The sequence below is a fragment of the Herpailurus yagouaroundi genome, unplaced genomic scaffold (genome assembly GCF_014898765.1).
Source record: "Herpailurus yagouaroundi ecotype Mexico unplaced genomic scaffold, PumYag 216, whole genome shotgun sequence".
Lineage (NCBI taxonomy): Eukaryota > Metazoa > Chordata > Mammalia > Carnivora > Felidae > Herpailurus > Herpailurus yagouaroundi.
Window position 1 is genome coordinate 6073151 of NW_024412447.1, and position 17561 is coordinate 6090711.

Here is a 17561-nt window from a genome sequence, read left to right on the forward strand (position 1 = left end):
GCCCACGCATCATTTTGGATTTTTTTTGGTATTCATTTGCCTAAAATTTTCACACGATTGCTAAACTGGGAGACTGGAGTGATTGCTGACAAATTCATGATGCACCAGATTTATCACCACCTTTTTTACTTGGCTTTCTTCTGACACGACCATCGCACGGCCCCACTCTGCAAATGTCCACAGTTACCGCACGTACAAGTTACTAAAACAAGCTTAAGAAATGCAACCCTGCCGCTCACACTCCGGTGTGGCTGGGTGGGTTCTCTCACCATAGCCTTCGGGCAGTTCTGGCGACTGGTGGCCGTGGGGACGGTTCTGAGGTGTCTGTAGTGACCCCCGGACCTCAGGATTTCGAAGTCGCTGTGCCTGGAGCCTTTGATCTTGACTTGGGGATTCCACAAACCTGCAGTCCCCTCCCCCAGCCGCAGCACCAGTACTGTCTGTGTAAGGGGCTGGCTCCTCCATGAAGCAGCTGAGAGGCCTTCCAGGTCCTGAGTCTTCATACACAGTTCTAGAAAGAAGAGCGGCACAGCACACATGGGAACACCGGCCCAACACAAGTGCCCAAAACCACACCCGTTTACTGTGCTTTTCTTCAACAAGATAGATGCCCCCAAGTGCCCAGCTGTACGAGATTCCTTCTGTGCCATCTAAACAGAAAGGTAGACTTTTTCATGAGGAACAAGCAGCCAGAGGGAGCCATCTGTCAAGTGCCATAGAGGCCACGGGCGGGATCTCATCCTGGGGGAGAGTTGAATGATTCAAAAACCCAACCTTGTACTGTAAGGAGCTCGCAAAATGAAATTTCATATTTCTTGCTTTAAAATCAAATCCACGGGGGCACCTGAGTGCTCGGTCAGTTAAGCGTCCGACTTCTGCTCAGGTCATGATCCCATGGTTTGTGAGTTTGAGCCCCACGTCGGGGTGCTGACAGCTCAGAGCTTGGAGCCTGCTTCAGATTCTGTGTCTCCCTCTCTCTCTCTGCCCACCCCACCCCCCCACCCCCGGCTCTCTCACTCTCCCTCTCTCAAAAATAAACACATATATATATATATTCAAATCCATACTCCACTTTCCTTGTTACTTTACTCTCTAGTAGACCTTCAGGTTACATAAATACAGCAATGACTTTAAGTGCTCTCTAACATAAATCTTTACCTCCTAAACTTTTTTGAAGACAATTCACCTTAAAGGCTATTTTCCCTCATTAGCATTAAAAAAAATCATACATTGAAAACTTTCAAATATATACACAAATTGAGAGACTATCTCAACAACCCCCCCCCCCAAACTTGTCACCCAGCTACAACAATAGGCATCTCACAGCTACTCCTCGTGTCTCCCCTCTGCCAGGTTATTCTGAAACCAGTCCCGAAGTGTTTCCATTTCACCCTTAAATACTTCAGCTTATGTCTTGAGAAAACAAGGACTTCTTCCATCATCGTGACTAAAAACAGTACACTCATTTTTTTTAAATATCATCAAATACTAGTGTCCAAATTTCCCCAGCCAATTGTCTCATTACTCAGAATATATACAAGGTCCCCAACGTGCATTTAGTAGGTAGGTATGTCTCTTTAAGTCTCTTTTATTATGAATTTGTAGATTCTCTTCCTCTTTATTTCTCTTCCAACGTAATTGTTGAAGAGTTGTCTTCTACACTCTCCAGAGCGCCCCCTTCTGGATGCTGCTTAGTGTTCGGCAGCAATTTCTCGGTCCTCTTTCCAAGGGGTGTGTTAATGTCAGATTAACTCTCTTTTGTGCTGTTGTAGCAGCTATTAATGGTTACTGCCCAGCTCCATTAAGGCATTGGGGATCACAAAACTGTGATAGTGACCAATGAGCTTTTAAGTTTTTCTGTGTGTGTTTTAGGGTTTTTCTGCTGAGTGTCGTTATGAACTCAAGAATTTTAATATATTTGATTTGTTTCAATCCACTAGTTATAATTCTTTCTTTAAATTTGTAATGTTTATTTATTTATTTAGAGACAGATGCAGCAAATGGGGGAGGGGCGGAGAGGGAGAGGGAGAGGGAGAGGGAGAGGGAGAGGGAGAGGGAATTCCAAGTAGGCTCCGTGCTGTCTGCGCAGAGCCCAACATGGGGCTCAATCTCACAGACCTGATCATGACCTGAGCCGAAATCAAGAGTCGGAGGCTTAACTGACTGAGCCACCCAGGCGCCCCTACGGTTATAATTCTTACTGATGCTCAAACTCCCATCTTTGGCCAGCGCAAACCTCTTTAAATTGGATCCTGAGTCTTATGGGCCCAACCCCACTAGTCTTTACAGCTTCCTTTATAAACAAGGAAACTGGACCCCAGTTTTATCCCAAACTGCATCTCAAGCATTCGGCACAAAGGTGTGAAAGCTGTTTCATAGACAGTGAGAGCCCAAGGCAGCAGAGAACTCAGCAGGCATCGCCACGGGGATACGTACCCTTCATTCTCTAACAGTCCTCGGCAGTCTACCACAGACCCTCCAGTGCCTATTCTGTCTCGTGTCTGTAAACTGACTAAAACAGAAAAGAACGTCTTGCGTTAAAATCCAGTGGCATTCCGTACAGTTGTGATACAGTGAGCCATTGCAAAGGTGTAACTTATGTACAATATTATTATACAAAGCGAGGCACATGTATATACATAAACACAGCTAGTCCTGTGCTTTCATGTCTGAAGCATTTACTCCATTACATTAGCTCTACACCACTGCATACTGTCTGGAACATTCCTTGTAAATGTGGAGGAGAGGCTGTGTTTTCACGCTCTCCATAAAAATAACAAATTCCCGGTATTCACTTCCTCTAAGTTACCTCACTTTTTAAGAAGATCTTGACTCATGTTTAATAAGGACACGGAGAGCACTTTCAGTATCTGCAAAGTCTAGATGAATTTAAATATTTATTCTCTATCCCTACTGTGAACAACAAAGACGTTTACAAAGTTGCTTCTAGTTACTTGTTTTTCCCCTGGCACATCACTCCACAGAGAAAAAGAAATCACAAACAGGGAAAGCATTAAGTGAGAACTTTCTCATTATGATAGTTTTCAGGATGCGTACCCACTGTTGACTTATTTTGGGTCAAATATATTCAAGACAATACCTAAAAGATTTGGGGTCGTGACTCACTCCGGCACACTGCTAAAATACGAGGTTTTCTCCGATTCCTTGCAATGCACACAGGCAACATTTGAATTACCCTAAAATGCTAATGAAATGGGGTGGATAACAGAACAAGCCACTTAACAGATAAATCACTTCCAGTGGAACACCTCCAGTCAACACTTGTAACACTAGCACATTTGATCTTTTTTTTTATCCTAAAGAATTCAATCCTGACTCTATAAAATCCTATCACATGGAAGTCTTCAGAAGTCATCTTTGCCTTTTATGCCTATTACAGGTCTTCCTGAAGAAACTATTTCTCAACTCTGGTACATGTGGCCACCATTCTTGTCACGTACACTTGGTTAAGACCGTGGCAAATTAATTGTCTATTAATGTGGTGATTAAAATTATATTTAAAAATTATAACCTGAAATCTTTTTGTAGCCTAGTCATTTTAACTCAACTTGGAATGACAGGATGAAGAGAATTCAATAAAATAATAAAACCACACAAGACGAAAGTTTCTAGCGCGGAAAAGATGGCCCCGGATGTGGCTCGTCCTTTGAAAATATGTCACCACGGTCAGTGCCCGAGTGCGCTTTCTCGGTGATGGAGAGCTGAATGTTAAATTTTGAAAAAGCATCTCTTTATACAGATGAGAAAGTTCTTACCCACTATTTGGCCACGAACTGCATCAGTATCTGAGGGAGTTAGTTTGCATAGATCCAAACGCTGGTCTGCAAACAAATAATTCAAAACTTAACCCAGGGAAATGTTAACTAGGGAGGAGGGCAGGAATTCTGTATTCGGTATTCAAAAGGAAAAAAAAAAACAAAACGAAAAGATGCCTCATAACCCTTCTTCAGTTGTACTATAAGGCAGAAGAGCATTTTGGTTCTTACATCCAGTATCTTTTAATCTGCTGATGGCGTTGGAAAGCAGCCGCGCACAGCCCAGAAAGCCAGCTCCCTGCTTCTTGTGAATCTTCTTGTGGTTCCACACGCTGATGGTTATGGAATCAGTTTTCCCAACATATCTGAAAACATGCAAACTCCTTTTTAATTGCCTCTTTGAATTACGATAGCCCGTTGAGATTTCGTCTGATTGACTTCTTAGTACAAAGGAATCCTTTTAAAATGACGTTGGCGCTATATACCCCACACATAACAGGTGCTCAATAAATACACATCTACTAACTTCAAGGGGCTGGGGAAAAGCCGACAGCCAGTTATGTAAGAAGCACACGTGCGTAACTACATCATGATAATCATCCTATAACAGAGATTCACTCTATTTTTATAGTTCCAAAGGACGATGACATAATTCATAAAATCTCACCAATTAAGCTTAACGTAGAATACTAGTTTGCAGCAAGGGCCTACTTCTAAACCACAGATGCACCCAAAGCACATTAAAGAGTGCTTTCTACCTCCACCTACTCTTCATGCAAATCAACCAGAGGGCAGTTTTCGGGAAAAGGGGCAACAACCATCTCCCAAGCCACTTAGGATTCCTGAGTGTAACTAAAACGAGTCTTGGAATCTGGTTACAAAAAATCCCACCCAGACTCCATGCAATCTGTATTCACACAAAACCAATAACCGCTCAGTGTTCTTTTGATGACACTGTCTTAGCAGGGCCATGAAAACACAGGTGTATCTAAAATCATGGTCTTCAAAGTGCGATCCATGTTAGGAACGAATGTTACATCCATTCGATCATACCGAGCTATATTTTCTACAACAAACTTCATCTTCTCTTGTAGAAAATATAGTTCCTACTAAAAAGTAGAAATTTTAAAAATCAATAGAAATATAAGCAATATATATTTGAATAATAAGTATGTACAATAACAATGCATTTTCAAAAAGATTTTATTTTTAAGTAATCTCTACATCCCACATGGGGCTCGAACTCACAACCCTGAGGTCAAAGAGTGCCTTGCTACACCGACTGAGCCAGCCAGATGCCCCAATAATAATGCATTTTTAAAGTAAAACTCTACAACAAGCTTCAGAGGTTCACTGTGGGGGAGGGGGGGGGACAGCACACAAAAGACCTGAACTATACCCCTTTGTCTCCTGTCAGCATGGCCAGGAGATGGAGAAGGTTGAAAAACACAGTACGGAAGCAAACCATAAAAATCTATGAACATGTCAAATGCAAGAACTTCCAAGTATACAATAAAATTAGGCAGTATGTATTCATTTGGTTATCAGTGAGAAGTTAGTAATCATTTTTATTTTATTATTAAGGGCTTCTCTTGAAAGCTAGATTCCTGGTGCTCCCCAAATGGCTTAACAGAATATTCAACTCACAGATCATAGTGCTGGTTCCATTTTGGGTCCAGTGTGTTTTTCACAGTGTCCGTTGAGTGGCACTGCCCAGATCCATCCACCACAATCTTTGCAAAGGGGTCGGGGAGTCCTAAAGGAGAGGAGACGGCCACACCGGGATGAGACTACACATCCATCCATGTGACACAGAACACAGTCTCACAGGCTACAGAGAGCTTTGAGATCATCTAATTTGGTGAAGAACTTTACCCTGGGGCACTGTATTCTCTAATTTAGGGTTAGTTTGATCAGCAAAATAAGTTATTTCTATTTAGCTTTCTAAGAAAGGCAACCCAGTCTGACACCACAGATTTTTAGGGGCTAGAAAACTACAAAAACTAGGCTTAAATTTAGAATCATTTCTGATGATCACCAACTGGGCTAATTAAATGGAAGAAAAGAGATCTATAATTCATTATATTTATACCTCCTAAAAAAATAACACCTAGCAATCTTACTTACTGGGCTTTGTCTATTTTATCTACGAACCCAAGTATTCACCAAGTCTTAATTAGGTGGGTTCCTAAATGCTGGCGTATGAGTCGCACAGATTTATAGGATCAGAGAGGCGGCAAGTTAAGGGTTTTAGAGACATGCTTGATGGGGACCACTACTCCGGAGGTTCCCAGCTCCTTGAATAAGGCCTGTGAACCTAAGTTTCTTCACCTTTAAAGTGTGAATAATACCACTTAAGAACTGAGCTGCATTCTTGTGAGGATCAGAGACTGAAGAAGTTCATGCTGCAGGCACCGACTTGATAGTGGTGAATTTCTGCAGTTAAGGGGTGATTTCTTCCTTTGGAAAAAGATCCCCTCTGGTTTTTACGCTTCCTTTAATTATGAGGCTTTTAAAATGTGATTTCATTTCTAAAATTTGACTAACAATTTGACTCAAACCCAGCTCTTTTACAGAAAAGCGTCTCGTGTGTATTTGAGCTGAGAACACTCCATCCAGCAGAAAGCAACAGATTCAGGGCTGGAAAGACGGAGAAGACAGGGTGCGGCCGGAACAGGGAGTGAGACAGTTTCTCTTGTATGAGTTATAACGCTACGCCTAGGAGCTCGAAGCCTCCACATTGTTGCCAACTTGGAAATGAAGTTTGTCAAACCATGGGTCCGTTCCGTACAAGGCAGAACTCTGAGGGGAATATGTCCAGTGTTGTCTTTTTTTTTTTAAGCTCAAATTACAAAAATATGTGGAGAATACTAATACTGTAAGAGAGCAAAAGCAGGTGTGTACTTACTGAAGAAATCTTTCTTTGCAAGGTTCTTGGCACATAACACTGAAAACAAACAGAAATGCTAGGGTTAGCATTTATGGAGAAGATTTTCATCACATCTAGTTGCTATGGACTGGATTGTACTGGACCCACCCCTGGGCCCTCAATTCACGTGTTGAAGCCCTAACCCCACTGTGATAGCATTTGCAAGAGGCCTTTATAGGAGGTGCTTACACTTAGATGGGGTCATCAGGGTGGGGCCTTAAGGTGGGATTAGTGCCCTATAAGAAGAGACCACAGAGCTCGCTCTCGGTCTGTTCTCCATGTAAGGGCGCAGCAAGATGGCTGTCTATACGCCAGAAGTGGGCCCTCACCAAGAACCAAATCTGCCAGCGCCTTGATCGTGGGCTTTTCCAGCCTCTAGAACGGTGAGAAATAAATGTTCAAGCCATCTAGTCTATGGTATTCTGTTATATCAGCACAAACAATTGAGACAGTCTATATTTGCAACACAAAAAAAATTCTAAAAATTATCTTTGCCAATGATGTCTTTCAAGTTTAGTAGCACATCACACACACACACACACACACACACACGCACGCACGCACGCACGCACAAACTGACAAGCAACTAAAAAGTATTTTCTCCTCCAATTGGGAGTCAGCCATAACAAATATAATTTTTTTTTTACTTTTTTTTAATGTTTACTTATTTTTGAGACAGAGAGAGAGAGAGAGAGAGAGAGAGAGAGAGAGAGAGAGAGAGAGAAAGCACAAGCAGGAGAGGGGCAGAGAGAGAAGGGGACACAGAATCTGAAGCAGGATCCAGGCTCCAAGCTGTCAGCACAGAGCCCAACACAGGGCTCGAACTCATGAGTCATGAGATCATGACCTGAGCCAGAGTCGGCCACTTAACTGAGCCACCCAGGCACCCCTAAAATGTTTTAATTTAAACTTGAAATCTGAAACACACAGAAAGGGATTTATCAATATGCTCTTATGACTGCATAGGATCCCATGAATGCCAATTCAAATGAAGACCTACAATATTTACCTGTATAGCTCCTGCTGATAGCAACAAAAGGAGCTGTGCATCTCTGATAGTCTAATAAATAAGACAATTTTGCAAATGCTAGAGAATAGAAAGCAAGGGGAGATCGATAGAAAATATTGGGCCATCATCAAGTGCTGTCAAAAGCAAATGAGAAAATACATATTAAGAATTTAGCACAGGGGTGCCTGGCTGGCTCAGTTGATTGAGTGTCCAACTTCAGCTCAGGTCATGATCTCACAGTTCATGAGTTCAAGCCCTGCTTTGGGCTCTGTGCTGACAGCTTGGGGCCTGAAGCCTGCTTCGGATTCTGTGTCTCCCCCTCTCTGTGCCCCTCCCCCACTCATGCTCTGTCTCTGTCTCTCAAAAATAAATAAACATTAAAAAAATAAAAAAAGAATTTAGCATGGGGGTGCCTGGCTGGCTCAGGCAGAAGAGCATGTGACTCTTGATCTTGGGGTTGTGAGTTCAGGCCCCACGTCAAATGTAGAGATTACTTAAAAATAAAATCTTTGTTAAAAGAAAAAAGGAATTTAGCACAATGTTGGCATAGAGACAGAATACAATTAAAGCTACTGTTATTATTGTCATAATGAGGTGGCATCAATTACTGTGAAGAAATTTTGTCACCTAATCTGTCACATGATTAAAGCTTACCAGATCAAGGGAAAATACACCAATGGCACTTTTAGAGTGCTTCACAAATTTTGCCAATTTTCAAGAATGTAGTATTTTTTTAAATTTTTAATGTTTATTTATTTTTGAGAGAGAGACAGAGCACAAGCAGAGGAGGAGCAGAGAGAGAGGGAGACACAAAATCTGAAGTAGGTTCCAGGCTCCAAGCAGTCAGCATAGAGCCCAAAGTGGGGCTCGAACTCAGAAACCATGAGATCATGACCTGAGCCTAAGTCAGACACTTAACCAACTGAGCCACCCAGGCACCCCAAGAATATAGTGTTTTACTATAAACATTTTAATATATTCATATGATATATTGCTCTGCAAACTTTTCACTTAATATATTTTTTGTATAACAGTATTATCAGTTATAATTCATACACTATACAGCTCATCTATTTAAAGTGTGTGATTCAGTGGTTTTTTAGTATATTCACAGGGCCACAGGATTGTACAACCATCACCATCAATTTTATTTTCTTTTTTTAAGTTTATTTATTTTGAGAGAGAGAGAGAGAGAGAGAGAGAGCGCGCGCACAGGAGTGAACGTGAGCAGGGGAGGGGCAGAGAGAGAGGGAGAGAATCGCAAGCAGGCTCCATGCTGTGAGCACAGAGCCCAAAGTGGGGCTCGATCTCACAAACTGTGAAATCATGAGCTGAGCTGAAATCAAGAGTCAGACGCTTACCCAACTGAGCCACCCAGGCGCCCCATCACCATCAATTTTAGAACATTTTCATCATCCCTCCAGACAGAGATCCCCTACTCATCAGCAATTACTCTTCATTTAACCTCAACTCCCTCTACCCCGCTCCTAGGCAGCCACTTATCTACTTTATGTCTTTGTGGATGTGCCTACCCTGGTCAGTTCATATAAACGGAATCATACAGTACATAGTATTCTGTGACTGGCTTTGTCCACTAAGCAGGTTTTTTAAAGTTCACCCATGTTGTAGCATGAATCAGTGATACTCCGTTGTACGGAAAGACCACATTTTCTTTATCCATTTATCAGCTCATAGACATTTGGGTTGTTTCCAATTCAGGGCCACTATGAATAATGCCACACAAGTTGTTGTGTAGACATAGATTTTTGTTTCTCTTGTTGGGAACCCACGAGCCGTTATGCTGCACATTTCGAGGACGTGTCAGACTGTTTTCCACAGCATCTGCACCATTTTATCTTGCCCCTAGCGGTGTCTAAGGGCTCCCATTTCTCCACGCCCTCACTAATACTTACTGTCTCCGTGGCTTTTCATCTCTCTGGTTGTCATTTGCATTTCTCTGATGACTAATGACTTTGAGCATCTTTTCATGTGCTTACTGGCTACTGGTATATCTTCTCTGGAGAAATTTCTATTTAAAACTTTCTTTTTTTTTTTTGCCCATTTTTAAGTTGGGTTATTTGCCCTTTTATGTGAGAATTCTTCATTCTAAATATGTCAATATCTACAGACAAGATATCCTCATCAGATACAGGATTTGCAAATATTCTCTCATTCTGTGGGCTTTCATTTTCTTGATGGTGTTCTTCGAAGCAACAAAGTTTTAATTTTGAGAAAGCCCAATGTACCTATTTTCTTTGTCGCTTGTGCTTTTGGGGTCATGTTTAAGAAGGCCTTGCCTAACCAAAGGTGTTAGAAATTTACTCCTTTATGGGGCGCCTGGGTGGCGCAGTCGGTTAAGCGTCCGACTTCAGCCAGGTCACGATCTCGCAGTCCGGGAGTTCGAGCCCCGCGTCAGGCTCTGGGCTGATGGCTCGGAGCCTGGAGCCTGTTTCCGATTCTGTGTCTCCCTCTCTCTCTGCCCCTCGCCCGTTCATGCTCTGTCTCTCTCTGTCCCAAAAATAAATAAAACGTAGGAAAAAAAAATTAAAAAAAAAAAAAAGAAATTTACTCCTTTATTTTCTTCTAAGAGTTTTAATACTTTTAGCTTTTTTACACTTTCAGTTCTTTTTTATTACAAAAAAATTTTTTTTTTAAGTTTATTTCGAGAGAGACAGAGACAGCGCAAGTGGGGTAGGGACAGGAGGAGAGAATCCCAAGGAGGCTCTGTGCTGCCAGCACAGGGCCTGACTCGGGGCTTGAACTCGTGAAACAGTGAGATCATGACCTGAGCCGAAGCCAAGAGTTGGCTGCTTAACCAACTGAGCCACCCAGGACGCCCTTTTACACTTTCAATTCTTAACTAGACATTTAGCCTATGATCTATTTTGGGTTCATTTTTGTGTGTGATGTGAAGAGGTCCAACTTCACTCCCTAACAGATGGCTATCCAGTTTTACCAGCACCATTTACTGAGAAGAATATTTTTTCCCCATTGACTTGTCTGGACTCTTGCTGAAAATTAATTCCCTGTAAATTTGAGAGCTTATCTGTGGTCCTTCAATTCTAGTCCGTTGATCTACATGTGTTTCCTCATACCATGACCACACTGTCTTGATTACTGTCTTAGTCTGTTCAGGCTATATAACAAAATACTACAGACTAGGTAGCTTATAAAAAACAATTACTTCTCACAGTTCTGAAAGTCTGAGATCAGGGTGACAGCACAGTTGGACAAGGGTTCTCTTCCAGGATGCAGACTTCTTGTATATCCTCAGCAGAAGGGGCTACAGATCCCTCTGGAATCTGTTATAAGGCAGTAATCCTATTCTTTAAGTTTCCACCCTCATGACTTAAGTACCTCCCAAAGGCTCCACCTACTAATACTGTCACCTTTGGGGGGAGGGGGAACATAAACATTCAGACCATAGTAATTACCATTAGCTTTATAGTAAGTTTTGAAATTAGGAAGCATGAGTCCTCCTCCAATTTCATTCTTTTTGAAGATTGTTTTGGTTACTCTGGATCTGTTAAACTGTCATGAATTTTAGAATCAGCTTGTTAATTTTGGAGGGGCGGTAAGGGAAAGCCAGCATGGAATTTGAAAAGGATTTCACTGAGCCTGCAGGTGTATGGGGGGAGTAGTGTCATTCTAACAAGCTTAAATCTTCTACTCCATGAACATGGGATGCCCCCCTCTTTCATTTAAGTCTTCTTTAACTTTGTTTCATAATTTTCAGAGTATCAGTTTTATACGTCTTTTGTTAAACATATTCCTAAGTACTGTATTTTAATCTTTTAGATGCTATTGCAAATGGAACTGTTTCCTTCATTACATTTTCAAATTGTTTCTTTTTTTTTTCTTTTTTAATGTTTACTTATTTATTTTGAGAGAGAGAACAAGTGAGCAGAGGAGGTGCAGAGGGAGGGAGAGAGTATCCCAAGCAGGCTACACACTGTCAACGCAAAGCCCAACATGGGGCTTGAACCCATGAACCACAATATCACAACCTGAGCCAAAACCAAGAGTTGGTTTTGAGGCACCGAGGGGCCCTTCAAGTTGTTCATTTGTAGTATACAGAAATACAACTGATTTTTGTATATTCAACTTGTATCTTACAATTTTGAATTCATTTATTAGCTCTAATACTTTTATTATTTTGAATTTTCTGTATGTAAGATCATACCATCTACAGATCTAGCTTACTTCTTCCTTTCCAATCTGAATGATTTTCTTCATTTCTCATGCTTAACTGCCCAGTACTTCCAATACAATACTGAGTAGAAGGGGTGGACATCCTTTATCTTGGTCCTTATTGTAAGGGGAAAGCATTCAGACTTTCAACCATTGAGTACGATGTTAGCTGTGGGGTTTTCGTAAATGCCCATATTTAGTTGAGGAAATTTCCTTCTGTTCCTAGTGTGTTGAGTGTTTTTATCATGAAGCACTGTTAGCTTTTGTCAAATACTTTTTCTGCATCTACTAAGATGATCATTTAGTGCTTGTCCTGTATCTGTAGGTATGAGGTAGTACATTAATTGATTTTCAGATGGTATGCCAACCCTGCATTCTGAGATAAATTCCACTTGGTTATGGTGCATCATCTTTTTAGTGTGCTGCTGGTATTCAGTTTGCTATGAATTTACCAACATTTTTTGTTCTATATTCATAATAGATATTGGTCTATAGATTTCCTTTCCTTTTCATTTTGTATCAGGGTGATAAAGACTCATAAAATGAGTTGAAAAGTGGACTCTTCTGTTCTTTCTCTTTAAGTTGGTGAAGAATTGGTATTCATTTTTCTTTTTTAAAAAAACATCTTTTTAATGTTTATTTTTAAGAGAGAGTGCGCATGTATGCACAAATGGGGGAGGGGCAGAGAGAGGGGGACACGGGATCTGAAGCGGGCTCTGCGCTGACAACAGACAGCCCAACATGGGACTCGAACCCATGAACCACAAGATTATGAGCTGAGCCGAAGTTGAACGCCCAACCAATAGAGTCACCCAGGTACCCCAGTATTCATTTTTAATATTTAGTAGAATTTGCCAGTAAGCCATCTAGACCTGGCTTTTTCTTGTGGAAAGTGTTTTCAATTACTTATCTAATCTCTTTACTTTTTATACATCTATTCAGATTTTTCATTTCTTCTTAAATCAGCTTTGGTAGCTTGTGTCTTTCTAGAAATTTGTCAGTTCACACAGGTTATCAATTTGTTGGCATACAGTTGTTTACAGCATTCCCTGAAAGTCCTTTTTTATTTCTATATTGTCAGTAGTAATATTTTTTCTTCAATATAATCTTTATGCCCTTCCTTCCCAATAGAAATACACATACACACACTTTCTCTCTTTTTCGTCTTTTCTGTGGATAGATCATAACTTATAGCTCCTGCTTGCTGTTTTGTTTCTGTAATTACAAAAATACTTGTAAAAAATGAAAACTTGGAAATGTGAGTAGAAAATGAATGCCCCTGAAATCTCATCATTACTCTTTGCTTAGGATTCTCCTGGCTAGTTACACATGCTTATCATTCCCACTAAATTTTAGGATCATTTTGGGGCGCCTGGGTAGCTCAGTCGGTTAAGTGTCCGATTTCAGCTCAGGTCATGATCTCATGGTTCATGAGTTCGAGGCCTGTGTAGGGCTCTGTGCTGACAGCTTGGAGCCTGGAGCCTGGAGCCTGCCTTGGATTCTGTGTCTCCCTCTCTCTCTGCCCTTGCCTTGCTCACACTCTGTCTGTCTCTCTCAAAAAGTGAATAAATGGTAAAAAAAAAAAAAAAATTTAATTTTAGGATCATTTTGAGCAAATTCAAAAAAATTACCTCATGAATAAATTTGAGGGGAATCTATCTCTTTACCATATGAAGTATTCCTATTGTTGAAGGCAGTACATTGATCCATTTATTACATTCTTCTTTAATGCTCTTAAGTGATGTTTTAAAGTGTGTCATAAAAGTTTTCCACATTTCTAATTGCATTTATGCTGAACTGTCTTTTTGTTACTATTGTGAATGGGAGTGTCCCTTTCACTGAATTTTCTAATTGTTCTTTGGATATAGGAGAGCTATTAATTTTCTTCCATTAATTTCACATCAGCCATCATTTTCAACTCTCTTCAAATGCACCTGCGATGTTCTGTTCCCTTCAACTTCTCTTTTCTTTCCCACAATTTGAAAGTCTCAAAGGCTCTCACATCAAACTAAAATGTTCAAAACTGAAGTTGAAACCTTCCTACTCTACTTCCTACTCTCCCAGAATCCACTACTTCAGAGACGGTCAGCTACGCGCAACAGCTGCACAAGCCAGAAATCTATGCTTTTCCTTCTCCATCTCTCTCTAATGCCTTGACTCCTCATCATCTCTACCCTTGTTCAAGTCCCCAACATCGGCCATCACCAAGTACTCTTTTCAAAATTTAAACCTCTGATCTCTTTCCTTTTTAAAAATTCCATACTGGCTTCCCATTGCAAAATTCCATCTGTCATGTTCTGACCCCAACCTACCTTGCCTTTCCAGCCTCAAACGTTATCCACCAGCTCCAGGCCCTCGTGTTTCTAAGGTGCTGGTGCTGGGCTGCTTCTGAATGGAAGAATTCTGCTCACGTCTCAAAAAGGTGAATCTTCGCTCATATTTACAAGACAAGCGATGTTTTAATTTAAGGCTCATTCTAGTGGAATTTGATGACATCGTAAAGTGGAGAAGGTCTCAATAGTGTCAGCAAAGATAATCCTGCCTCAATTTTGTGCAAAGATCATTTAGGGCCATAGTGAATCTAGTTTGGTTAGTGGAATAAGATTTCTCCTACTAGAATAATTTTGTGATCTTGCCCACTCTAGGAGATAAAATGATGAAATGTAATTTATCACAGCATAAAATCGTACTCTATCTAGAACTACGACTCATTTTTAAACAAATATGTTAGACACCAATTCTGTGTGAGGCTCTGAGGATACAACAACAGACAGAAAAACGAAGCTTACTTCTTTCAGCGTAGACCACAGCGTGGTGGCTTCAACTCCCAACTCCTGGGTGCCCCTCTACTGTGGACACACCTTGTCTCTTACATTCCATAATTTCCTAATCACATACCACAATCTCCTAATGTTGGGGATAAGAGCAAATTACATAATGTTCACTTCGCGTCGGGAAATGCATGGAAGTTTTAACTGGAGGTATCTTCAATTAGTAAGACACCCTCTTCACTAGGTCGCTGACAAAGGCAGTTTCCCTAAAACACCGCTTGTGGTTTCACCCACCCCCAGGATGAGTGGCCATGGCACAAATTTAGTACTTTATTATAATAACCAACTTTAGAAATTTTCTGTCTTTTTTTAAGGTTCTGTATTTTGAGAAAGAGAGAATGAGAGAGTGAGAGAGAGCAGGGCAGGGGCAGAGACACGGGGGAGAGAGAATCCCAGGCAGGGTCCATACTGGCCATGAGGAGCCTGATGCAGGGCTCAAACTCACAAACCATGACTTGACCTGAGCCAAAACCAAGAGTTAGATGCTTAACCGACTGAGCCACCCAGGTGTCCCACGAAACGTTCTAATTTGTGTCAGTACTTCCACTGTTTTTCTGTTTGCCAAGGCTAGAGACCTCTGGCTGTCATTTTTATTCCCCCCTGCTCCTGTACTTACACGTGTCACCGAGTCCTATCTTTTCCTTCTCCTACAGGTCTCTCGAATTTGCCCCTTCCCCTACTTTTGTACCCGCTCTCCCATTCTTGGCTTCACTGACTCACAGCTCAACGGAAAAGCAATGGCGCCCTCCCTCCTCAGGACACTCAGCCACAACATCAACCTTCTGAGACGCTCTTTGCGTGTCCCGAGGCTCTAAAAGCTCCAATGGCTTATTTTATTCCAATGCATATTTTGCCGCTAATCTAAATTTCTCCCTGGGTTCAAAGGTGCTCCATTCCCTCATATCACTTGTGTTTCCCACCATTCTTCAAAGTATAGCTTGGTTCATCACCACCTCCTACCACCCCAACTGTTACCACCTCTACGCCATTATTATTCCACTCAACCCACTCGACAGCCTCCTTCTCTTCGCTGAGCTCCAGTCTTCACAGTCCAGGCAAGGCCCCTTGTCGGTGAAGCCACTCAGACCGGTATTTCCTGAATGCCACTCAGTGATAACACTTTCACTAGTGCCAAAATGAAAAAAGTGAGGACAATATGGTGTGGTTTTTGTAAAAGGGAACTAAATCATTTTAAATGCCTGTCCTGTGTTCTGGTGTTAGGTCTTGTCTCTATTTTGTTCCTATTACGATACCGCATCCTTAATGAAAATGAGGTAAGAGAAAATAGTGATAGTTTCACCAGTGACTTGGCAAAATAAATAGCTGACAATCTTATGTTACATTTACGTTAGTTTCGCCTGATCTGAAAATTGCTGCTCATAACCACCAGCAATCTACTCCCTCGTCTTGCTCCTAGTTAGGAACCATATGGTTGAGTTGACTGTTACTTTTCACACAGGCGGGCCTCACCCCCCCACTCCCCCCACCAGGTAAGAGAGGGGCTTCGACAGGGGTTTCATGTAGAGCTGGCCAAACAATCGACAGCCACGAAACATAGACTCTGATAAGCAAGAACCAAAAAGCAGAGAGAGTAACAGTGATATAAATACAGAAAATTAAGGTATCTCAATCACTTAAAACATCTAAGTAGGGGCACCTGGGTGGCTTAGTCGGGTAAGCGTCCGACTTCGCCTCAGGTCATGATGTCACGGTTCATGAGCTTGAGCCCCACATCAGGCTTTGTGCTGACAGCTCGCAGCCTGAAGTCTGCTTTAGATTCTGTGTCTCCCTCTCTCTCTCTCTGTTCCTCCCCGGCTCATACTCTGTCTCTCTCTCTCTCTCTCAAAAATAAATACATATTTTTTTTAATTAAAAAAAAAAAAACAAATGACAACTGAGTGTTAAGATAACAATTACATTAAAAATTTCAATTCAATATGGCCAACACTGGATTCATAAGATCACTTAAATTAAAAAAAAAAAAAGATCAATCATGATCCAGCAATTCCACCCTTAGGCATAGAATCAACAGGAATGCACACGTATGTTCACCACATAGAATGGTTATAGCAGCACAGTTAGCAATAACCAAAGACCAAGAACCAATGAGACATCTATCAAGAGTACAACGAATAAAGAAGCTGTATTCACAAAATGGAGTATTATACAGCACTGAGACAGATGAACACAACTACACACAAAATTAGGAAGGAATCTCACAAACACGATATGACGGAAGACACGGCAGATGTTATACACAGTGCCATTTACACAGAACACAGAATCCACAGAGCTAATATATACTGTTGAAGTCAGATATGGCCAGGCTCTGTCTCTTGATCTGGGTGCTAATGACACATGTGTATTCAGTTTGAGAATTCGGTGAGCTGTACACTTAAATATTTATAAATCAATCATAAAAATCAATGGAACAGAAAATACAAATATAGACCCCTAGGTATGAGATCAATTGATTTTCATCAAAAGTGCCAGGATAATTCAATGAGGGGGAAAAAAGGATAGTCTTCTCCAGCCTGGAAAATGGGATACGCAGTTAGAATGAATCAGATATCCTTAGGGTAAAAATAAACAAGCTTCAACTCCTACCTCATATCATAGACAAAAACTGACTTGAAATGGAGCACAGACTTAAACATTAGGTACCATTAAGAAAATGAAAAGGTGGGGCGCCTGGGTGGCGCAGTCAGTTAAGCGTCCGACTTCAGCCAGGTCACGATCTCGCGGTCCGTGAGTTCGAGCCCCGCGTGGGGCTCTGGGCTGATGGCTCAGAGCCTGGAACCTGTTTCCGATTCTGTGTCTCCCTC

At 41.4% G+C, this 17561-nt stretch overlaps 1 protein-coding gene across 1 annotated transcript in view; it reads right to left on the reverse strand.

The window, feature by feature from the left end:
• SMURF1 (SMAD specific E3 ubiquitin protein ligase 1) overlaps positions 1–17561 on the reverse strand; it is a 78398-nt gene that overhangs the window by 24278 nt on the left and 36559 nt on the right. The window contains exons 2-7 of the mRNA XM_040455643.1: positions 6685–6723; positions 5424–5532; positions 4008–4141; positions 3777–3842; positions 2437–2512; positions 270–511 (exon numbers count right to left, since the gene is read on the reverse strand). Coding sequence (XP_040311577.1) covers positions 270–511; positions 2437–2512; positions 3777–3842; positions 4008–4141; positions 5424–5532; positions 6685–6723 — 666 coding nt within the window. The remainder of the gene's footprint in view (positions 1–269; positions 512–2436; positions 2513–3776; positions 3843–4007; positions 4142–5423; positions 5533–6684; positions 6724–17561) is intronic.